The sequence below is a fragment of the Triturus cristatus genome, chromosome 2_1 (assembly GCF_964204655.1).
Source record: "Triturus cristatus chromosome 2_1, aTriCri1.1, whole genome shotgun sequence".
Taxonomy (NCBI): Eukaryota; Metazoa; Chordata; class Amphibia; order Caudata; family Salamandridae; genus Triturus; species Triturus cristatus.
The window spans coordinates 425,114,561-425,139,125 of NC_140581.1; the positions used below are offsets into that span (position 1 = coordinate 425,114,561).

The window sequence follows — 24,565 nt, forward strand, 5'->3', positions numbered from 1 at the left end:
GGTGGGAGTTTCCTTTCAAAAGGAGCCAATAAGAGGGTTCTGTGCTTTGGAATAGGGGAGGGCTGCTTCTTTTGGTATTTCCTTGTTCCAAAGAAGGATGGGGGTCTTTGGCCTATCTTAGATCTTTGACCACTAAATGCTTTCTTGTGGAAGGACAAATTCAAAATGTTCACGCGGGCCCAGATGCTGTCTGGCCTGGACCAAGTGATTGGATGGGGTCCTTGGACCTGCAGGACGCATATTTTCATATGCCCATCCTGCACTCCCAAAGACATTACCTGCGTTTCAAGGTAGGCTATGAGTTATTTCGGTTTGCGTGCTCCCCTTCGGCCTCACCAGTGCCCATCAGGTGTTCACAAAAGTGATATGGGTTGTCACTGGCCATCTTCGGAGGTTCGTAGATACTAGTGTTCCCCTACCTCGACAACTAGCTGTTGAAGTCAGGCTTGCCACAGTCAGTTGTAGACCAACTCTAGATGTTGGCGGACTGCCTTACATCATTGAGGGTTCACAATCAATGAGCCAAAGTCGCAACTCGATCCTTTGCATAGATTTCTCTTCATTGGAGCTGGCCTGGATATGGTGCAGATCATGACATTCTCTACGTTAGGAGTCCCGTACATTTAGGCTGTGATCTCTTTATTTCAGTCTCCTTCCTGGGTCTCTGTGAGAGTAGTTCTGCGGATGCTCCGCTGTTTCTGGGGTTCTCTGAGATGAAGAAAGGGAAGGCTGTGCAGAAGCGGACCATGTGAAGATGTATAGTTCTCTGCATTCCGCAGTGCTATGAGCATAAGTGCATACTTTCACAAAGCACTCCTGCCATGAAAGCCAGGTCTACCTGGAAGGAGATTTAACCTGCTCAGTCCTGCATGAGTTTTTGGTCTGAGTCCAATTCTTAGACTCTCCACTTGGGAAGGTACTGCTCTGTTATCTATTCTATGGTGAGGAATCTGCGATTAGAAAGAACAATCAGAAGATCAAATAATTTACTTTCAGTAATGCTGTTTCTGGTGGATATTGTATCTAACTACAGATTCCTCATCATCTTCCCACCTTCCCGTTATATGCAGGGGCCTCTTTTTACCATCTAAAAAGGTCCCAAATTAGGAATCTTTACACTGGTTGTGCCAATTGTTCACACTCCTTGTCTGAGGGTGCAGAAAGAGACAAGCAAGAAACTGACGTGAGCGCTCAAAGTGGTGCCTGTATGCAGCTCTGCTCCATCACTTCAGGGACTGTGTGGAGTCAAAGCAGAGCCGCATGGCGCCACCTAGCAGCACGCGGGAACATTGCTGGCAAAAGATTTCCAGATGCATTCAGGCACCTGGCAAGTATTCAAATTTGAGGAATCTGCATTCAGATAAGAGTATCCACCAGAAAGATCAATACCAAAGATTAGTGACTTGTTCATCACGTCTGAAATGGGAAATGCTGATAGATTATTACAGTACAGTTAGTTGATAATTTGCTTGCTTATTATAAAGCTAATGTTTATTTTACAATAGCCAAACGGTCTAAAATCGAAACTAGCTGCTATTTTTCAGAAACATGCAACTCCTTTTCTAGTGTTTGATCAACATCATATCTTGCCATTGCTTTACAAGGAGAAGTGGGCTAGTCACCTTTGGACTTCAAAGTTATGCCTTCCACATTTGCATGCCATGTTAAATTCTAGATTGCCATGTAGTTCAAAAGTAGAATCTTTACTTGGAAAAATTCAAATTGTGGGTGTCGACAGAAGCTTTGCTGTATGGCTCATGGTGACGTCAACATGAAACCAACAATGAACCACAGCAAAGACAACATCTTCAAATAGTTTGTTCTACCATCTTTTTCTGAAGCACCAGAAGAACATATAAGAAAGATTGTATCAGTCTGGCCCTGAAGGGGCATTTGCAGAACCAATGAGCTTCAGGATTTGCAGTCAGGCCATATGAGAAAATCTGAAACATTTTTTAGGTCAAATCCTACCAGATGTCTGGTTGCAAAGACACATTGGGGACGTGCTGAAAGCTTCCAATTGCTTCCCATTGGCTTTGTTTTGTAACCCATATTTGCTTGCTTTCTATTTGCTGGCTTTATTTGTTTTAAGCTGTCCAGAATGTCTTTGTCCCTCCCATGGAGCATAGCCTGTATACCACCTCTCTCACAGGACCGTGTAGTCTTCCACGTGTGCTTGCTTTCGAGGAACTCATTTTCCTTTTTCATGAGGCATGCCACAAGAATACATGTATTTTCCAGTTGTCTCCCTTGTTTGCTGGTTCACAGAAGAAAATGTGCTGTATTTCTTTGAAAAGGTTTCCTGCCTCCTATCTTTCTGCATTTTTGATTCTACTTCTCTCTGTCAGTACCAGTTCATCAGTCACATGCGTGTGAGGAACACTTTTCTGTCTGCAAGCTTCTTAATTTTGTTCAGTAATCTTTACTAATAGCATACCTTAAACAATTCTCTTCCTCAATTTCACACTCATGCCATAGGCGCTAGAAGTAGGGGGGAGTGTCGGGTGCTGAAGCACCCTCAAAATAACCATGCTAGAGTTGGAAGTTAATGAACAAAAAATAGGCTTTTAAATTGGGTTTTTATCTCATCACAGACAGAGGTTAACTATTAGGCTATGTTTCCAAAAGGAGGTTGGTGTTTGCTTTTCTTTATCTGATTGCAAAGTGTGAGGATTTATTTGACAATCTTGCTGGGTCCTCAGGCTGTAAAAGGAAAGGCTGTAGCACACAACACAATTTAAATGCCAGTAAAGGAATTGTACAAATATTTCAGAATATATCAGAATTAGGAAACCCAAATGAAGCACATTTTTTTCTTAAGTGTGGTAGAAATAAATATTTTAATAAGAGCAAAACAAATCTATGTACTAGGTGGTGCTGATTTCCACACATTATCATTTGTGCGCTGTAATAGTTTTATCAGTAAAACTGTATGTGTGTGCAAATGTAATGGGAATTCCAATAAAAAATGTGTTTTCTGTAATGGCGGTGCTCTACTACACCAAGCATACTCCACTGTATGCCACTCAACACTATTCCAAGACACACTACTCCACTCTACGAAAATCTATGCCACGAAACTCTATGATACTCCACTCTAAACCACTCCATTCCACTCAACACTTTACTTCACTTTATGCCACTCCTCTCTATGCCGCTCTACTCTACGCCACTACGCCACTTCACTCTATGCCACTTTACTCCAATCCACTCCTCTCTACTCCACTCTGCGTCACTTCACTCTGCGCCACGCCAATCTGACACTCCATTCTACACCACACTTCATGCCAGTTTACTACACTCTGTACCACTCCATTCTCTGCCACTCTACTCAATGCCACTTCGCTGTAGGCCACTCCACTCTAAAACACTACTCCACTCTACTCTTCTCTTTGTCTGTCTATGCCAATCCACTCTACGACACTGTGTTCCTCCTCTCTACAACACTCTATGCCACTCTGCGCCACTCCACAACACTCTGTGCCACTCCACTCTACGACACGCCACGCTACACCACTCCACTTTACGACTCTCCACACCACTCCATTCAACAAGTCTACGCTATGATACTGTACTCCTCTATACGCCACATTACTACACTCTACACCACCTCACACTACTTTACTCCACACTATGCAACTCTATGCCCCTCCACTCTGACACTTCGCCCTACAACACTCTATTCCACTCAATGCTACTCTTCTCCAAACCACTCCATGACATGCCACACCTCTCTGCGACACGCCACACCACGCTATGACACTCCACTCTACTTTATGCGACTCCACGACACTCCACTCTATGCCACTCTGCTCTTTTCTGTGCCACTCTACACCTCACCACTAACCTTTAGCCATGTTGAATAGCAGCCACACTGGTGTACAAGATGGCTAAAACACATTGACAAAGCCTTTAGCTTAGCTCTTGCACAGTAGAGACCTATTTGCTTTGCCAGTGCTTGTTTATTTTGTATCTTCCGTTGCTTTTTGTGAGGTGCGGTGTGGCAAAATATCTTACCATGTTCCATTGATTTCACAATGTGTCTAGGTATCAAACATTTGCACATTTCATGCAGATGAAGAAATGCTGGGCCCTCTGTATAATGGTGCTGAAACTAGCATTGCATTGCAGGCCGTCTCTAGAACCTGTGCAGCACAATCTGGCCACAGCGTACAATCAAATGTGTTGGATTCTGAGACAGCGCAGACTTTCATAGATGTAATCTTGATCACAAAAGGAGAATAATATCCAGGACGTCGAGTGTTGAGTAGAATGGAGTGGTTTAGAGTGGAGTATCGTAGACTGGAGTGGCATAGAGGGTCGTATTTGGATATACATAAGACTGTTATACTGGAAATCATAGCCATAACCCAGCCATATACTGAAAACACATTGGAATACAAATAGAAAATAAAAATAATTGAAAAAAGACCACAAGCTGCATTAGCTTCCATGACTCAGTACATTCAAGCCCCAACAAGCATCGTCTTCGGATAGAAGCTCTTTTGAATTTACTATGGAGAATGTCTGATTGATGTTTAGTCCAGATGTTTTGAGAGATTGCCATAAGGGAGACTCCTCAAGTTGAAAAGTTTTCTGACACCAAGACGAAAGTACTCCTTCAACCTCAAGTCGACCGAGACATCCCTTGGACCCTACAGATTGTCATGTAGTCGTGCTGCTTGCACAAATCTTGCAAAGGTTATCCTTTGAGATTTTTATGCCCTATTACTAAAAACACAAGAAATCCTAGGGAATAGTCTTTAATCTGGAACAAATGGGATTCCCACACCTATAATTGAGGAGGATGTTTTCAAGTGTGATGTGGAGTCAGTATATGACCAATCCCGTAAACCTCCATGAAATAAAAATGCAGATTCATAAGAAGAACTGTGGGATATGGATGACTATTGTTAGCATCCGTGGATTGAGCACCAGCCAGTTTTACTATCTGAAGATTTAGAGTCCTACGCAGCCAGACCGTCACCCTCTGATGAGCTTACTTAAATACAGCGGACTTTCCCAGGAATCCGTTCCCTTTCAAATGGTACAGTTGGAGAAGACAGAGGAACAATCTGGTTTCCTGCCTCTGCAGAGGGGAAAACAATGGTTACCTTAAGGTTTTCAATGGGGAAAGACAGATTCAGGTTAATTACCCACTTATTCTTTCACCTGTAGAACAGAACACCGATGCAAGCCAGCACTGTTGGACCACACATACACTAAGTTTCATGCTGCATCAGATTCAGTCGTTGTCACAAGTCAGGAATGCCCCCTCCCTCCTTTTTTACCCCATTTTATTCATCTCCTAGGTCAGTTAGGACAGGTCATTCTTTCGGTAAGATATACATCACACATCTCTGTCTGTCCCTTGTCCGCAGATCATTGTACAAGTGAGGAGTTCTCTCATTGGGACTTTGGAGCACAGCGGTCTGAAACCGATCAAAACTGACTGCTAGACCACTTTGTGTTTCACCCCCAGAGTCAAACTGCACCACTGTCTCCAGTGGTTCTAAAGCACAAAGGTACAAACTTAGTGAGTGAAATGTATTAATGTGATGAGGGCCAGGTGGCCTTAGGTATTGTATCTTCATTCCCTTTCTAGAGCAGGGAGCATGCGTACACCTCTAGAAAGTCCAGATGCTATTCTTTGTCATGACCTGGAGGATAGAACTGCATGGCAGACACCATAGCTGTACTTTGCAGATCTTTATAATCAGGAGAAAACCTCACTTACCAGCTGGAGGTCTTGCAGAGGTGAGACCCAAAGAATCGTCCACATCATTCAGATGAGCACAGTTGGTGAAGCATGGCGTATAGGGCCACAAGGCCAGCCATGTTGACTGCAGTGACCACCACTTAACATCCACGACTTAGGAATTATCAGCCAACCAAATACATTGTTATATACTTCTGAAGGTATTAGGTAAAGGCCCCCTCGCTCTTTGAATTTGGAATAAAACTTGCAAGCCTTTTTGCTTCATGTAGTGTACAACAGTTTTTGTCAAAGTGCTTAGGGTTCTGGGTGGGAATTCTGTCGAGCACTTCCAAGATGTATCTGACCTCAAGAAACTGTTGAGCAGCAGTCGGTTGGTGTAGATTCACAGCTGGGGGCCAGTGCTCGTCACCAGAGGCTAATCCATTCAAAAGGCTGGATTGTCAGGGTAGTAGCGGTGCATGCAAACAGGATGTTGTGGGGCCATCGGACAATTTGCACCTGCAACTTTGTAGCCGCTTTTTCCCAAGGCCCATCTCGCATTTAAAATCCCACATCTAGTTCCATATATGGAGAAATTCTAATGGTTAGTTTTGCCTCCCTGTGCCTTAAAATGGTTTTTGGTAGGTTGTGGGAAGACATGGGAATTCAAGTCAATAAGAAACGTATTAAAGAGGCACTCGTCCAAAAACAGTAAAATTGTTTATTGATCACTGCTTGATTATAGTGCCATGGATGAGTTTGTCAGTGTTACCAAAGTATGATTTGTGCTGTGGGATTCGTATTTGAATATATCCCGTCAGCCATTTTAATTTTTCTCTGACTGTGACATTAAGGCAACCTGCAGCAGTTTGGGAATAGTATTTCAGTTTTTTTTCTTTAAGAATCACTGGCTGCGGTATAGTACAGCGACAGCTGTTACTGCGAGGCCAAGAGTATCTAACAAGTCAAGCAGTGTGATTTGTTCTGTTTGCTGGACCAGTCTTTCATTGTAGACTGTGCAGCAAAGGGTGTGCACCACTTTCTTCATGGACAGACCTTTTGAGATAGAACTAAAGTTTTTGTGGAATTGCAGATCTAGTTACGTGTAGACTGATTTACTGCCCTAGAGGTCATTATAGGGGATATTCTGTAGAGTTCCAGTTTATTTTTGCTTTCTCTCTTGTCGACTAAAAGATGTACACAAAATGACTGTTGTAAGTTTTCTGTGGCCCTTCAACTACTGTGGTTTTTAAAATATTGACTCAGTGCAAAGATTTATTGACTTGACACCCCAACATCTTTGCAAGGAATCAATCATGTAATATATCCCTTCCTAAATTAGTAATGAATTACTATGATGCTTCCAGACAGTGCTTGTCTCCTTAACCTCAGAGGACGCCTGATTGGACCTTCATGATTAATATTATTGATATCCAAATCGTAGCAGGTATTGAAACTTAACGGTGTTATGGATTTAATACACTTTATGTAAATCGTGCCATAACATGTTTGACGTTACTGTTACACTCTAGGACTACCTTTGGTCCATTAATCTGTAGACGGTGATCATCCTGCTCCTGTCTTTGCCCATCCTAAGATTCCACACTCTTGGTTGAGAACCGCCCGAGCAGCACGCCTTGGGTTGTCTTTGTCCTTCTTTGGTACCACTTAGGGAGCATCACTTACTTGCCGCTCTTGTCCTTGAATATATGAATTAACGAAATGAACTGGAGTTACTTTCCAACAGCCGTATTGCAATTGTCGCAGAACCCAGATTCCAAATCTTTCTCCTTTGTGCATTTTATTTTTTATTGTGTTGAGGGTTGAATGATGCAATTCAAAGTGCATTTTCATAGTAAAGAAACCTACTTGTTATATAATTCATGTTCTTTTCGAATCACGTAGCAGGACCCACCAGTTCACGTAGGGTACTTCTGTTCCCCGTATGCTCCAATATTGAAGTTTTAAGTTGTAAGTAGGACAGCGGCAACCCCGGACCAGAAACAATTAATAATCTGTTCATCTTGCAGACCCAACTGACTCTCGCATTCCACATTCACCACTGACAACTTCTAAACACGCAATATCACTCAAACAGGTTGAATAGTAAAAAAATAAATAGACATCCCTTTCCTTATAATGATGACATAGGGTCTAGTTAATACACATCCATTTTTATTATGAGGAGAAAGATGTACAGCATTGATGTGAATTACATACACACTTGAGCACCAGCTTACCCATCCACAAACACGTAGTAGCATTGCATACTGCAATCACAATTGACATCCATTTCACACTCTTCAAGCACATAACCACCAACCCTCACTACAATCAGCACAGCGACAATGTTGTACACCAACATTTATCACCCCTAAGCTGGGCAATCACCATTCCAAGAAAGATCAGTGATCAGCATGAAATTGGGCTTTAACACATGCTAAACAATGTACTTGTAGTACCACATTCGTGAGGTTTGGCTTCACTACACACATCATAAAGACATTGTACTACATACTCTGGCTCACCAGTGTGTTCCATGCTCCTGCACGTACACAACAGTGTAAGAGCCTTTGCACCACATACTCTTACACACCAGGTAGTTCCATGCTGTAGTAGGAGCACACAATTGCACCAAATACTCTTGCATCTGGGTGAGTTCTGTGCTCACAAGCACACACAACATCGTACAGCCATTGCACAATATTCTTTTGCACACAAACCAATGACTGTTACAGCTGCAATTATGCCACAAGCACCATTCACAATGTTCCGCTCGCACATCATCACTCAAGCATAAACATAACACAGTTGTACCTGTTGGTGACCAGTTTCTTGCATGGAATGTACATATGTACAATTTCGCATTGCATGCTGCCAAGTTGCACTGTATATTTCACTGCAATATTGTATGCATTTGCACTGTGTTCTTGTGTGCATGACTTCAAGCATGCACTTGATATATTTTGCGCCTGTGCCTCGCTGCATAACATGTCCTGTCGTTGTTTGCATGCTTAACTAACCTCTTTTTGTTAAATCTGTCCCTCTTTATTCAGAGCATGCTGTCTAGGTCCTTTAATTCCAATTACTCTGCAGCCAGCAGCTTTCATTCTGGCAGCTCTAGGGATCTGTTTGGCAGCCAGGGCAGTGTTGCCTTGAGTATGGCAGACCGAGGAGGCTCTGGTGTGCACATTGTCCGTGTGAGTACCTTCTGTAGGCTAGTAATTCTGATCTATGTGGTGGGGGAAGAAAAGCAAATCAGAGTCAATTCTTACCCCTTATGTTTAAACCTTTTGTATGCGAATGGATCCAATCTGCATCGGTACAATGGTAGAGATGTCAATGCAGGCTCGGAAGGGCCTATTGTATCACATGCATTGAAATGGTAATGTATTTTTGGGAAAATGAGAAATGCTTTCATTTCACACACAATGGAACCTAATTGTGTTTCGTTAGCTGAGCAAATTGCATGGCTGCGCCAGACTTTTTTTTGCGAACCAAGAATAATGTGCAGCTTGTGCTGAGCTCTTTTGTAACATAACATGTGCTCAGGGGTGGCCTTTCCAACTAAGAACGTTTACAGTTTGAGTCTGAGCTCTCCTTGTAAGGAGGATATTAAACAAACATACAAATTTAGCACTGACAATCTTTATGAATAATCTGCGCAGATTCTCAGCAGATGATTCCTGTTAGTAGCCCTCTTCTCAACATTGTAGACCCTTCAAGATACGAATGCATTAATTGATATCGAAGTACAGCACTAGACCCCTCAATAATATACTGCCTATTGGATCAAAACCCTTTTCTTCCTATAGCTCTGCAGTGAGTACATTTTTACTAAGTCCTTTTTTTTAATGCCCTCAATTCTTGACACATTATTACCACCCATTACAGGTACACTGAGGTAGGTTTTAATTTCAACATTGTAGACTTCCTTCAAGAAGCCTCTATATAAGCAAAGTGTTAACTTCACAAAGATTGAGAAAGGAAGTAGTCTGTTTAGTTTTACCTGTGTTTGTTCTGGTACTTGTTGGTTGGATGTGGAATTTGGGAAACATACCAATTGTAAAAAAAACACATTACACCTAAACTGTATCATTGAAATTACCAAGATAACCGGCATTCACCTTTTCCAGAGACTAATTCATTAAAGCCTATTTCTACGAAATTGCCTTTGCATATTTTGTTTTTGTAGCACACACACTGTCGGATTTTCCCTTTTTTCCGACCTTCCACTCAATTGCTGCATAGTTATTTCCTGTCAGAGCAGATGACAGACCTTGACCTTTGATCATATATAACTGTAGATGGAATTTTAAAACTTTGACAAATCAGCTGTTAATGTGGAGTGCCCGAAACTGTAAATTTAGGGTAATGTTTGTAGATGTAGTTGTTGCCAGATTAGGGTAGGGTTTGAGTATTGGAAAGGGTGTAAACATCCACAAAGTTAGAATGTTTTAGATTTTTAAATGGTTTTTGTACAATTAAGTTTAAAAAAAGAGTAGGGGTAAGAGTGCAAATCCAGTATTAATGTCCCTGTAATATTATATTTTGTAGTTGCATAAGGAAAGAATTTCTCATCATAGGACAATATTCCTTTTGAAAAAAGGTACATGTGCTAGTGCTTATATTTACAATATAGACTCCGTAGGATTGTTCATCCTGTGGACAATCCGGCAGAGTTCATATATGTAATAGGAATGCAGAGAATGGGTGTCCCTCTAGCCTAAATTCTATAATAAGGCACCCATTTTTTGAGAAGCATGTTCACACATGCCTCACTTCAGATGGCTTCTTGAGAAGCACCACTTGATGCCAGTCTAGGAAATCATTGGTCATAGCAGCAGATGCACCATGGCGAGAGAGAGACGCATACACTCCCCCCCCCGCCCCCCCTTTTTACTGGCAGTAGGTAGTTCTAGTTAGGACCTAGTTTCCATAGAAAAAGCATTATTTGTTTTGCCAATAACCTTGGCGCCATTTCACAAAGTTTTCAAAACTAGTGTGCCAGTCAGTTGTCACTGTCTGGAAAGTTTCAGGGTGATTCGTGAGGTAGGGGCTGAGAAAAAGAGGGGGTCCTAAAACACGTTTTCCCAATGTAATTTCCCGAAGGGATTTTAGACATGACTACAGCCCAAACCACTGTACAGAATTACCTCAAATTTGGCAGAAAGCTAGATCTAGGTCCAGAAAGAGCGCTTTTCTTAATTTGGTGTAAATCTGTTCCATATTTTTGGAGTTATTAAAGAAAAAAGACTTATGTATATCTAAAAACATGGATCCACAGTGGTGGATCCATGCACCACCGCAATACCATGATTGGCTGGCCGCACCCTGAGACAAAAGTTGTGGCCGCCATTTTGTCAATCGGGACACGGTTCCTGAAGGGGTATGGGGGAATAAAGTGTAAATAGAATAAGTCAGGCTAGAGGTATCTTGAGCCCATGGGTTTGATGGAGGACTCTGCGAGGGACCCCTTATGGACAAGAAATAGGCCAATAACTTTTTTTAGGCATGCAAGTATCCAAGAATCTGCTGCGGCCTTCAGTGCGCCCCCGTGAATCTGCGATGGATCTGCAGATCCAGATGCCAATTAAAAAAACACACCCGCTTACATCACCACTCATGCACACACCTACGCAACCACTCACACGCCTGTACAGCCTTTCACCCCCTCAGAGACCCTCAAAACCACTCACACATCCACTCACAGCCCCACACAGCCAGTTACATGCACTCACAAATCCACAAACCAACTCACACACCCATACAGCCACTCACAAACCCACTCAAAGATCCACACAGGTAGGGCATGGAAGGATCCAGCTCTGCCTAAATTAGGAGCGTGGAGGGCGAGTCTGGACTGGTGTATGAACATGTAACAACCTATATTTAAAGCACGAGGCTGCCCGCAGAAACATTTCAAAATCTGGAAACACTGGTCAGATTTTCGAGGTCTTATATTGGAACCCCATCCACCACGCTCTCTTGGTGTTGAAACTGCTGAATGATGGATCAGGGGGACGGGAGATGATACAGGGGTCTGTGATATGAGAATTGGCTTGCAAGGTATGTTCATCAGATTATTGTATTACACATGGCACACTTAATTATAAGGTTATGGGCTGCAGTTAACAAGCCCGAAATGTTTCTTTTCCTTTATTATAAATGCTATATGAAAGTCGACAGATTGATTTTTCTGATTCTGACCAGAACGAACTGTATTTCTCCGGTTCGAGATGTGACTGTAATTTCTGCTGACTTAATAAAACTATGTTTTGCAAAAAAAAGATCCACACAGCTTCTCACAGACCCACACACTCATCCGCTCACCCATGCACACACCCACTTGCGTACCCACACACACTCACACACCCAGGTTACAGGGATGTTATAGTTAGGAAATTGCATTAAAATACCATAGAAATTCACTGGTTCTGCGTGCGTTGGCTGCGGGAGCTTAGTACCTCTAGCTAAAGTGAGTTCTGGAGTTGCCTTTGGCTTGCAGAGAGGTTCCTCTATCCTTTGGAACTAGTTTCTGGTCCAGGACGAGTCGCAGTCGTGTAGTTGCATGGCAGTTGCCACAGGTGCAGTTATCGCGCGTTTGCTGTGTGCTAGCCCTGAAGTCGCAGTCTCGGGTCTCTTCTTTGTCCTTGGTTGCAAGTCGATTAGATCTGAGGTTCTGGCACCCAACCTCCCTGTCAGAGGTCAACCCCCTAGTGTGCAATAGTTACTTGATATAACTATAACTGCTGAATTTCTGTGGTTTTGTGGGTGAAAATCATAACCTAACCATAACATCCCTGTAACCTTTGATTTTCATTGAATTTCTAAGGTTTTTTTAAATTTGATTTCCTAACTATAACATCTCTGCTGCCTTTGGTTTTTTCAGAGAGAAAAAAATCTATCTAGATAGATAGATTTTGTTTTATTTTTAGGATGGGATAAGAAGGGAGGATGGTGATGTATATCTCCATCCTCCCTGCAATAGCCAGTAGACAAACTGTATTTTATTTTGCTAATAACTTTGGTGCCATTTGATTAAATTTTCAAAACTAGTACACAAGTTAGTTCAGCTGCTGTCTGAAATGTTTCGGGGTTATTCGTCAAGTGGGGGCGAGAAAAATGGGGGGTTCCAAAACGCTTTTTCCCCATGCAATGTCTGAGGATTTTGCATTTTTTGAACATGAATGCAGCTGAACCGCTGAACAGATTTACACCAAATTCAGCAGAAAGCTCGCTCTTAGTCCAGAAAGAGTGCTTTTTGTAATTTGGTGTAAATTTGTTCAGTAGTTTTGGAGTTATTAAAGAAATAAAAATGTGTATATCAAGCGATGCGGATTAACTCATGGGTGATCTGCGGATCCAAAACTGAATGAAAAATACACCCACTTGCACACTAAACTCAACCAAAGGCCATGTGCGGTGGATGTTTTATTAACGTACGGTAATTGTATATTACTTTCCATTACAAAAAGTCACTGAAAAACAAAGGTTAGAATGATGTTATAGTTAGGTTCAAGTTTTACCCACGCAAAACCATCGAAATTTAGCAGATATAGTTGCACTTATAGTTCTGCTTAGCTGAAGAAACTATAACTTGTGCCATTGAATATCTTAGGCCATGAGTTAGTTTCTTAACATTTCATTTCAGTATTTTTATACACATTAGGTTTTAGATTATTACAGATCCAACTATAATGTCACTTTAAACTTTGTTTTTTCCCCCAGTGAATATGTAATATATTTTCAAAGTATATCTAGATGCACATGCACTGCATACTCCTGCCATCTAGTTTTGTGCCCGGACGTTTGCAGAAAATCAGCTTGCAGGATATTCTGTGACTCCTCCTTTGCTCCAGAATCTATTGGCGTAACTGCTCCACCTCAGATTGTTTTCTTCCGCCATCAGACTCTGACATTCAGGACGCTGCTCCGAAGTTGAAATGTTAAACGCATTGGATTACTTTCTCTTCGTTTTCGGTTCTGCAGCTCCCCCTTCCACCTTAGCGATGACAGCTGTACATTGAAGAATTTCCATTTATGGAATCAATTTCTTCAGTAAGAGACTCTTCATTGTACAGCGGCTTGACTCACCATTTCTTCCTTGTGGATGTCTCAAAGGGGAACGCACTCGATTCATTTCTGCCCTACACAAATTAGTACACGTCATCTGCAATCTCTGCCTCTCCCTCGTGTGATGCCTGCCTCGTCTTTTGCTGTAAGAGGACTATTGAGATACAGGAGAAGGGAAGGTGGACACACTACAACGTGCAGCACAGAGAGGTAAGGGTGATGTATAGCACCTTTGGCTCTGAAGTGATACCTGGTGTCAAGGTGGAAGATGCCAGCCCTTCCCACTGGCTGATGTCAGCCCGAAACCAGTCCCAGGATGCTTGTTTCCGGACCAGGGAAGACATGACTTGGCAGTTCCGGCTGTACTGTTCCTATGAGGCACAGGGTTAAGACTGCTTTGCATATAGCTGTGTCTGAACTGGGGTGGTGAAGTGAGCTAAAGAACGATGATGGATTCAAACCAGATCTGAAAAGTTTCAGCGCTCCGTCCATCATCTCCTTGTGTTTGCTTTGTTTGCCCTAAGTTGGCAGGGTATGCCCTGACTGGGGTCCCTTGATCACTTTGCCACTGGATTCAAGCTATTCTGGCTGATGAGGGCTGTTAGCCTAGAAGCCGTCCCAGGATGGTTGTTTCCGGTCCAGGGAAGACATGGCTTGGCAGTTCGGGCTGGACTGTTCCCATGACGCACAGGGTCACGACTGATTTGCATATAGCTGTGTCTGAACTGGGGTGGCGAAGTGAGCTAAAGAACGATGATGGATTCAACCCAGATCTGTGACGGGGGTGAGTGTCTGAAAAGTTTCACCCCTCCGTCCATCATCTCCTTGTGTTGGCTCTTCCCACTGGCCTGTGGGCCAGGAACAGCAAGAACTCGAAGCCCGCTTCTGTGAGACATCTAAATTAGAGGAAGAGATAGAGTTTCTGGAGCAGGCTTCAGTTTTAAGACCGAAGACTGAGGTTCCACCAAGTGCAGTGGCTGTGCCTCAAGTTCAGTCTCAAGCCCCCAAGCATCCAACATCGGGGGCAGAGAACCACTCCCAAGGGAGTTGGTCAGCAAGCCCAGAGCCAAGTTGGAAGAAACCTAATCTTCGAGGTCTGAGCCTACGGAGGATAGCTCGTTATCATGCTAAGTCAAGGGCACTGACCCTCATGCTGCTCCATTACGAGCTCACCCAGCACCAAAAGCCTCACTCTGCGCCAAATCCCCTTTCTCACTCTGCACCTCAGACTCACTCTGTGCTAAATGCCACCGACACCTTGCCTCACGCTGGCAGCTAAAGAATCAACAATTCAAGGCCTCAAAATCGACAGCAAAGCCCCCTCCAATGCCGAGGTTGGACCCCTCAGAGGGGTCAGTTTTTGAGAGACTGGCTTAATGCCTGGATAAAAAACAGGAAAAAAATTTCACCTTGATACGGGCAAGATACTCAGCAGGCCTCCGGCTACAGGATTCGTCACCATTCCAAAGAAGAGGCACCTTGACTTTGACAAAGAGCCCCATTTCCATCCACCTTTAGCACCATCAAGCTAGTGTTTCATGTGTTGTGGGTTCTTTAAAGGTGCTGCAGGAGTTGCATTAAAAGTTATTCATGCATAATGGTGGCCCGTGTCTTGAAATGAAATTAGACATATGACTACTAGCCATACCTTCTTTCCACCACATGCCTTCTACCTCCTTTGCTGCCACATTCCCCACCTCCTGACATACAGGTCATGGACTGAGATGTACATAGTCCCTATTACTCACAAGACTCAGACAAAGAGCACTTAAGGCTGCAAGAAGGAGATGATCTTTGAGAGGATATCTAGTTGAACACACAAACCATGTTGGGAGGATTGATTGCAAAACGTTCACCCACCATGCCACCTCAGTTTGGACCCAGCTGTAGGCAAATCAGTCTTGACCCTGTTCCAATAGTAACAGTTTAGCCCAAACTGCCAGGCCAGATCCTCCCTGAACCGGAACTCAAGCGACGGCTGAGTTCAAACTGAGGTGGCATGTTGGGCAAAAGAACGTTGGGTTCCAGTGGTTAGACAAATTTCAAGCATTCCTCCCATCACCTTTTGTGTGTTTGAGAAGTATGTAGTTGACCCACAGGGTGGCCTTGATCTCAAACTATACCCTGTCATACCATACCCACCAGATGATACTACGGCATATCTTGTAGTAACACAACAGGCTGCTCAGTACCATTGGGTCAAGCTACACACTATAGAGGACGAGAGCAACTTCATACTGGAAATCTTGTCTAAAACAGAGCAGTCCATCAGTTACCTTCCCATGCTCAAGGGCATGTTAAAATTACACAGCTGATACTTCTAACGATCCACTTAAAGTGAGTGATAACCCTCCAGTTTGGAAGAAAAAAACTACAAACTTACTATAGAATATTCCACTAATATTCGAGGGAACATTGTCACTGACCCATTAATTGTACACATTGACCATAAAAGTGCTTCTGCATAAGCCATAGGGGATACTCCTCCTCGTTTTAAAGAGTCAAAGATGATTGATGCTGCAAGTAAAATTGTGGCTTTTGGCGCAGCTGCTCATTGGCGAATTACTAACTCAGCGGGCCTACTCTCCAGATACGACCGGTACCACAGGGAGGCGGTATGGAGGAGCTCGTAAAGTATCTTCTTGAGACTCAGAGAAAGAGGGAAGAGATATTGTCGTAGAGAGCAAAACGATTATCAGCTCTAGTATACAATGTGCCCTTGATGCGGCGGATGTAGTGGCTATGGGCATGAATACCAGCGTCCTCCTTCACAGGCGATCCTGGCGTAGTGTGTTGAGGTTTAGGCCAGAGGTTCAACATGACCTCCTTTTGATGCCAAGTATCTTTTCAGCCTGCAGGTTGATCAGATGTTTGAAGAAATCAAAATGGATTCAGATGTAGCAAACTTTATGGGTGCCTTACAGCCCCTCACTTCAAAGCTTATTTTTCACACTCTGCTCATCGGGGGAGGTAATAGGCAAGGCGGCTCAGGGCAGAGACCTCCTTGCAGCAGTAGCAACAGTCAGGACCCCCAACAGAGTAAGTCCTTTCAAAGAGTTGCCTACAGGAGAAATGGACAGGGGAGAGTTGGTGATTGCCCTGCAAGGGGCTCCTCTGCTACAAAACAGTGACACCCCTTTCCTACTCACCCTCTCCCTCCCCCAAATCACTCTACACCTGTCAGGGGTAGGGTAACACAGTACCATTGATTTGTTTCCATACCTAAACTGGCTGATAAAGAGCAGCAGCAACCTGCTACACGTGACTGCCATGTTCTACATCCAGAAGCAAGTGGACCGGGAGCACTCTCCAAAGCTTCCTCACCTGGCCCGGAGATCTGGCATTGGGCAACTAGCCACAACATTCACCAGTTGGCGAGCTTCTACCAGAGGTAGAGAATGATTTTGTGGACCTGCTCAACGGGACACGTCAACAGGTCCATGAGTGGGAGCTCCACCCAGAAGTCCTTCACATGTAATTCCAATGCTAGGGGACTCCAACAGTAGATCTCATCGCCACTCCCGAAAATGCTCCTTATGGTGTTAGTAAGCTTTCACAGAAAGCTGCGACTCAGGCTGAACCTTCAAACTCAGCATCAGGATCAACTCAAACAACCAGATTCCAAACATCTCAGTTTCGTAATTTGGCACCTGGGATCCTGCAATTTGGCTTCCTGAAACCCAACAGGATTGCATGGCTCTTCTACGAAAGACCAAGAAACCCAACATGCAGCTGAGTTGAAAAGGTCCATACACTACTATATTTCTAAGTATCTAGAGCCTTTTAGAGTCTCCTTGCTGAAGATCGTTTCCTTCCTTCTACATCTTTACAGAGCAGGCCTAAAAGGAATCTTTGCTCTGTCTAAAGCAAAAAAAAAAAGTAATTAGAAATACATGACTGTCACAGACTAAAAGAAAAGGATAACAGGGAAACTGACACTCGACACCGTAACATGATCTAAACATTGTTTTGTAATCTGTGTACGTGTAAGCATAGTTGTGAAATTATGTGTTCATTCAACTGCCTGCATGTACAGATGCACCTTCAAGGTGTGTGATCGATAATCTGCAGGCATGTGAGCAGTGAGTTAAATTAATCTGTATAGTAGCCACAGCTTTAGTTACTGTGTATGTGGCACTTAATCGGTGCTACTGGAAGTCTGCGATGGGAGAGGGCCAAATTATGAAGCAGGGCTGACTAAATTATGCAGCAAGAAAGGGCAAATTATGAGGAAGCAAACTATACGGCATAATGGGAAAATTGGTGATTGTATTACTAAATTATTTTATCATTTTTACGCAATTAAACATTGCATGGGCAAAGGTTTTGCGGCATTAGTGCCAGTATGCCACCCAAATACAGCAATAAGTAATAGAAAGGAGACCAGTCCGGTTTGGCAAAGGGCCAACCACTGTGAGGTAGCACGTTGCCAAGTTTTAATAACTTTTGGTCCCTTTGAAGTACACACATTTTTTGTGTGAAAAACTTCAGATTATGCAACAAATGATGGATTATTAGACAAATTAATAATTATCCAGGAAAAGCCCCAAAAAATGACAATTCCAGTGGCTCTGTACTTAATGTAGGCCTGTACAAAGAGTAGTCATTCTGTGCGCATTCACAATTGAAGCCATTCACAGGCACGCAGGAGTATGTGGAATATTATTACATGAGCACTACTTCACGTACTTCTAAATCATATCCGGATTATGAAAAGGTACAGTCCTTTTCCATTTCTACTACCTGTATATGAATATTTCCTAAATATTACCTTTTTATTCGATATATTCGGGTAATTCACAAAGGCAAACGTAATCCTTCATAAGAGAGGTGATTGCAAGCGTACGGCTTCAGGTACTCATAAAAGGGCTTGTGAATCGCCCCCACGGTGCCAGGCAGTTCTGTTCAGTGTGCATGTAGTGTAAAGGGCACTGAACCAGGTAGACAGACCACGGCCAGGGGCTGTGCTCGTGAACATGACCTTGTATTCACACGCACAGGGCCGGCCTTTAGAGTGAGCTCGCTGGGCCCATGCCCAGGGCGCCGGCCTTCAGAGGGGCGCACGAGCTGCCTGCAGCAGTCTCACACTGACCTGGCTGCAGAGAAAAGGCTATTTAACACTGGCACCGTGCCTACACGGTCTGTTTTTCTTCTCATAGCCCTCCTGTTCTCTAAGCCCTCACCTTCTCTCCCACCCCTCTCTTATTTTTCCAACACACTGACACCAGGTGGGAGGAGTGCCAATATTTTTGGCGCCCAGGGCGCTACCTGTCCCAAGGCTACCTCTGCACAGGCACACCAGCCTCTGACACAGGGGCCGCCCTACGGGCTCCGTGTCCACGGACCAAGGCAGTGGACACAGAGACACGTCTCTGAGAAGGGTCAGAATGCGGCGCCCCAACCTCCTCTTCATCACATAAACATTCGTCGTTCCCAGGGTACAGGCACATCTTTCCGTAGCTGCCTCTAAAGCCAGAGAATCCACGGCATTAAATTACACCAGGACCCCGCCCCCTCATTGGTCCAGACAGGACCCACCCCTTCTGCCCTTTCCCTCCCTGGGCTGTGAGGCTGATCACACGCCCCTCCCAGGACATCTGTACGTGCCCCCTCAGTCTAAAATGTTCATAGTGTGAGTGTGTCACTTCTAGATACAACTCAAGCCCCCGGAGGGGGGATGGTAGAGTGCGCAAAACAGACCAGATTTCAAAGTGTGACAAATAAACATATCATTATTATTAGCACATAAGAACCATACAGAACTGTTGTTTTGTGTGTCTTGGGGGCGCATGGGTGATTGTATGCATCTGTAAGAGTGGGGAGGGGAGGGTACTAGCCAGTGGTTTCATAAAATGTGTCACTTGCATAGTGTTCCGATGCCGCTGCTGAGACCTCGCAGCGCTATCGCCATGTCCCGGGGCACTACAGGCTATGCGGTTAGGTCATCAGTGTAGCGCATAGCTGTCATGTCTATGGATTTGTAGCACTCCTATGTTTGGCCGGCAATGTGGATAGAATTGGCTAATAGAGGCTGCGGGTCATAAAAAAACAGTTGTGTACATTCACACACCACTGAAACAATGATTGAAGTCTCTTTATTTAAATTAAGCCAGTTTCTTAGTGACACGCTATTATTAAACACCCCCCTCTCCCCACCCGTGAGCCAAGCAAGTCCGCAAGAAAAATACTGAATGTTTCCCTCATTTTTTGAATTTTTACTGCTCTCCTCAGATACCTCTCTGGCTGCTCAGAGGCCCAGACATGTGAGTCACTCTGTGGCAGAAAGGTCAGAGGACACATTGTCCCTGTCCCTGGGACAGCATCAGAGACTCCCCATTGAATCTCCGCGCTGCTATCATGCTGTATTACCTAGCATGAGAGCAGTGCGAGGATTGGCCTGGTTTAATGCTCGCTCAGGCTGAGAGAGTCTGTGCTGTTTCTCCAGCCCAGCTGTGCAACACAGCTAGGTTGGAGAAAACTAACTGTATCTAAGACGGCCGGCCAAATTGACATGCGCACTTAGCTGTGCACATCACTCCGCCCAATCTGCCAAAGCCCGGCCTCACCCCTCCCTACACACGCTGGTTCAGCCAGCAGCTGAAAAATAAAATGTTAATAAAATGTTGTTTTACTTTCCAGCTGCTGTCTCTGAGCCAGTGGGCGACTCTCCTCTGCCATTGCTGAGGAGCCGCTTCCTCCTGCACCTGTATCGTCCTGAATGTGGTCCTCATATGACCTATAGTTCCTCTTTTCGATCTTTTCACTTGTGTGTTTTAAAATTCTTGTCTTGAAAGCGGGCCTTACTCATAGCAGTTATCTCACTCAAGATGTATTTGTGAGCTTCAAGGTCTTACAATACAGAAACAATTATTCAGGTACATAAAAATAGTATAGTTCTTCATACTAACCTTACATTTCTGCTTAAAGTTGACTCATCATTTCACATCAACCACACTATTAAGCTGTCCAATTTTAACCCACAGCCGGTAGCTGAAAGGGAGCTTCACACTCTGGAAGTTAAAAGTGCACTCATGTATTATATTGACAGAAATAAACCATTCAGAAAGTTCTGTCCACTTTTTATATCCTTTTCTAAACCCCACAAGGGGTGTGCTGTTTCAAAAGCTGACATTTCTTGGTGGATAGTTAAATGTCTTCAAACCTGCTATATTAAAGCCAAATACACTCAACCTGTGCTGCAAAAAGCACATTCCACACGTTAAAAGGGTGCCACAGTAGACTTTTTATGTAATGTCCCTCTTCTAGATATGTGGAACACTGCTGCTCGGTCCATCTCACACTTTTACCAAGCATCATTTTAATGCTTGAGAGGTAATAAGTTACTTCGCTCTGAAGGTATTCTGTATGATGGCACCTCTTCAGCCTGTATTCTCTCTTGACAGCCGTGCTTCTGCAGCATATGTCTTCTGTACAGTGCCTATGGTGACAGCTGTTACCTACATGTGGTGCAGCATGCTAGCACGTTGATATACTATTATATAGGACTCCTTATCACTGAACATATAGATAGTGTAATTGACGACTGTTTTGCATTGTCATACGTTTTCTATGACATTGATAGAGCAGAAATTATTCCTAGGGTTAAATATTTCTCATGAATTGATGTGAATTCTTACGCTTTGAGTGTATTAAATATATATCCTCAATTATTTATTTCAAAATTTTATGGGAAAAGGGAAAGAGGGCTTGGAATACAAAGACACAAAAAAATCTGCTTTTTACCTAAACACGAGACAGGAAAAAAGTACAAAAAATTGACTTACAAATGCATATACCAAAAAAGATGACTGTGTGTTAAAGAAAACACATGGAAGATACCAGTTAAATCATCCAGCTATTTAATGGCTTTACTTCATTTAGTGGGAAGGTAGTGGGAGCACGCTGACTTCACGTCTCAGCGTCATTACCTCTAGGCATCTTGGTGAGTGTAGTTCATTATATTCTGGCACAGGACAAAGTTCAAAATTTTTTCTTGGCTCAATTCCATAACTTTCGTAGCGTATCCCTAGACACGTGTTTCTGGATTTCTCCGTCATCAGTAGGGAAAATATCATAGGTTGCTGGACATGCTGCCGCTTAATTTACTCAGGCACAATTCCTCTCAGGGCATGCAGGCGCTCCCAAGCTCGTCAGCTCAAGGCGGCTCGAGGGAGCCTTTTAAATTGTGGGAAGGTAGTGGGAGCACGCTGACTTCACGTCTCAGCGTCATTACCTCTAGGCATCTTGGTGAGTGTAGTTCATTATATTCTGGCACAGGACAAAGTTCAAAATTTTTTCTTGGCTCAATTCCATAACTTTCGTAGCGTATCCCTAGACACGTGTTTCTGGATTTCTCCGTCATCAGTAGGGAAAATATCATAGGTTGCTGGACATGCTGCCGCTTAATTTACTCAGGCACAATTCCTCTCAGGGCATGCAGGCGCTCCCAAGCTCGTCAGCTCAAGGCGGCTCGAGGGAGCCTTTTAAATTGTGGGAAGGTAGTGGGAGCACGCTGACTTCACGTCTCAGCGTCATTACCTCTAGGCATCTTGGTGAGTGTAGTTCATTATATTCTGGCACAGGACAAAGTTCAAAATTTTTTCTTGGCTCAATTCCATAACTTTCGTAGCGTATCCCTAGACACGTGTTTCTGGATTTCTCCGTCATCAGTAGGGAAAATATCATAGGTTGCTGGACATGCTGCCGCTTAATTTACTCAGGCACAATTCCTCTCAGGGCATGCAGGCGCTCCCAAGCTCGTCAGCTCAAGGCGGCTCGAGGGAGCCTTTTAAATTGTGGGAAGGTAGTGGGAGCACGCTGACTTCACGTCTCAGCGTCATTACCTCTAGGCATCTTGGTGAGTGTAGTTCATTATATTCTGGCACAGGACAAAGTTACTTCATTTAGTGTCTAACCATTTAGATTTGCAAGGCCTTCAGCCACATCCTATGCTAGCACCCTGCATCTCTTTTATCCACTGGGGCTCCTTATACAGCCATGTCCAGCAGGCAAAGAGCAAGGGAGTGAATAAATGCCACACAAGTAGCTGCATCGTCAGTGCCTCCTAAAGACTGAGGTCCTGGGGCACAGTGGCAGTCCAGTGGCTTCAGCCTTTGTTAGTACCCTGGCCCCAGGGCTTTAAGTGGGCCGGGTCTGTCTGGGCCTGAGCACCGGCAGTTATTTTCAGGGGGCCTCGAAACTGGTCTCTATCGGGCTCTATTTTTGGGCCTCGCAAAGGTAGTCTGTTTTCTTTTTTTTTTTTTTTTTTTATTGGACTGCAGTGAGAGCATGCACATCTATGTGCGCATGCTCATTTTCCTCATTGACTGAGAAGTTGAGACGTCATGCTAGGTGAGCCGCGTCGTAGGAGGAAGGGAAATCCTTTTAGGGGAGTGTTTTCCGAAGGTAGGATAATTGGAGTGGATTTTCTTAAGCACACAATGCTAGTTATCTTGATTTAGACCACGCCCCTACTTGAATAGGCCTTGCCCCCCCCCTACTTAAAGCCCTGCCTGGCCCCGGTACCTGCTGGGCGTACCCTGGACAAAGATATAGGTGAGTACGCTTGCCCAGGCAGAAGGTGGTCATGGTCGGAAGAGGCAGCAACACAAACTTTACGTAACTGAATATCACTGTGGGTGTAAATACAGTCAAGAGATCGTCACAGGAGTTATCAACATGCCTGAAATCGTTTGTTTTTGACTTGCATTGAGATTTGTCAATGAATGAGAACACGTTCTTCTCTCGCGTACATGTAATTATCCTTCTACATAGCTACTTATGAAGCTTTGTTTCAAGTACTTTATTGTTGGGAGGTAATTTGTAGAAATAAGAAAAAAAGCACTGAAACAAAACCCTGTGACAAATGCTCTTAGTCCTAAATACTCTTGGCAAACCCTGAATTTTCCCAAGGAGCTTGCTCTGAATAACCCCAAGTGGTTTCAAACGCCAAATGAATCAAACCCTAGAAGCTCATATGACTTTAAAGATTATTAGTTGTAACTAATGGTAGCATTGTGTGCATCAAAACAGATTACATTGGTGGACTGAACCTATTAGTGCACAGAGAGACAACAGAACTAAGAAAAGACTAAATGATTTTCTTTCACGCTGTAACTAGATCTGATAGGAATTTTTCTGCTGTCAGGTACTTGGATCAGGTGGCCCAAAGGGACGTCCAGTGTTTCAAATACATGTTCGATTTTCACAATGTCCCCTAAAGCTGAATTTACATGCAAGGGTTCTAAGCGTAGCTCATTCACGTTGTCAGAGGTTAACCTAAGAATCCAGCATGAATCTGGTTAACCCACAACTGCGCTGGACACTGCTCTTCTAAAGGTATTTATCTGATTAAATTATAGCTGTGATGACTGTGTTTCCACAACGAAAGAAGAATAGGAGATCCTATGGATTCTTGACGGGTGCAAGCGCAGTGTTTCCACTCTTAAAATGTTAGGAGATTCCTTAGGTTTTTGTTTCAAAAGCAGGTAGTGTGCCATCCCATAAATGGCTCAAAACCAATGATCGTTGTTTATCTTCCAAATATAGTATAGCGATACTGAGGAAATAAAAGTACTTTTAGTAAATAGGTCGTCCTAGTTCTTCAGATCTAACTGACTTCACAGCACGTTGTAAGGAAATCTGGAGAGACCACAATGCAACTTGGTTTCAAATCGAATTAATGAAAAGTGGGTGTCCTGATTGAATAATTTTATTTGGAAGTGTTCAAGAAGCCTAAAATGTACTTGTGGATCAGAACTAAGCAGTGGGGGACATTGCTTCAGTTAGAAG

The 24,565-nt window shown here is 43.7% G+C and overlaps 1 protein-coding gene across 2 annotated transcripts in view; it reads left to right on the top strand.

Annotated features, from left to right (window-relative positions):
• The window catches only part of ERBIN (erbb2 interacting protein), a 710,320-nt gene that overhangs the window by 630,729 nt on the left and 55,026 nt on the right, over positions 1-24,565 (top strand). Inside the window, exon 23 of one of the 2 annotated variants that reach the window (XM_085631853.1) lies at positions 8,755-8,898. The exons of the other annotated variant lie outside the window; for it this stretch is intronic. Coding sequence (XP_085487979.1) covers positions 8,755-8,898 — 144 coding nt within the window. The remainder of the gene's footprint in view (positions 1-8,754; positions 8,899-24,565) is intronic. 2 annotated transcript variants of the gene reach the window in all.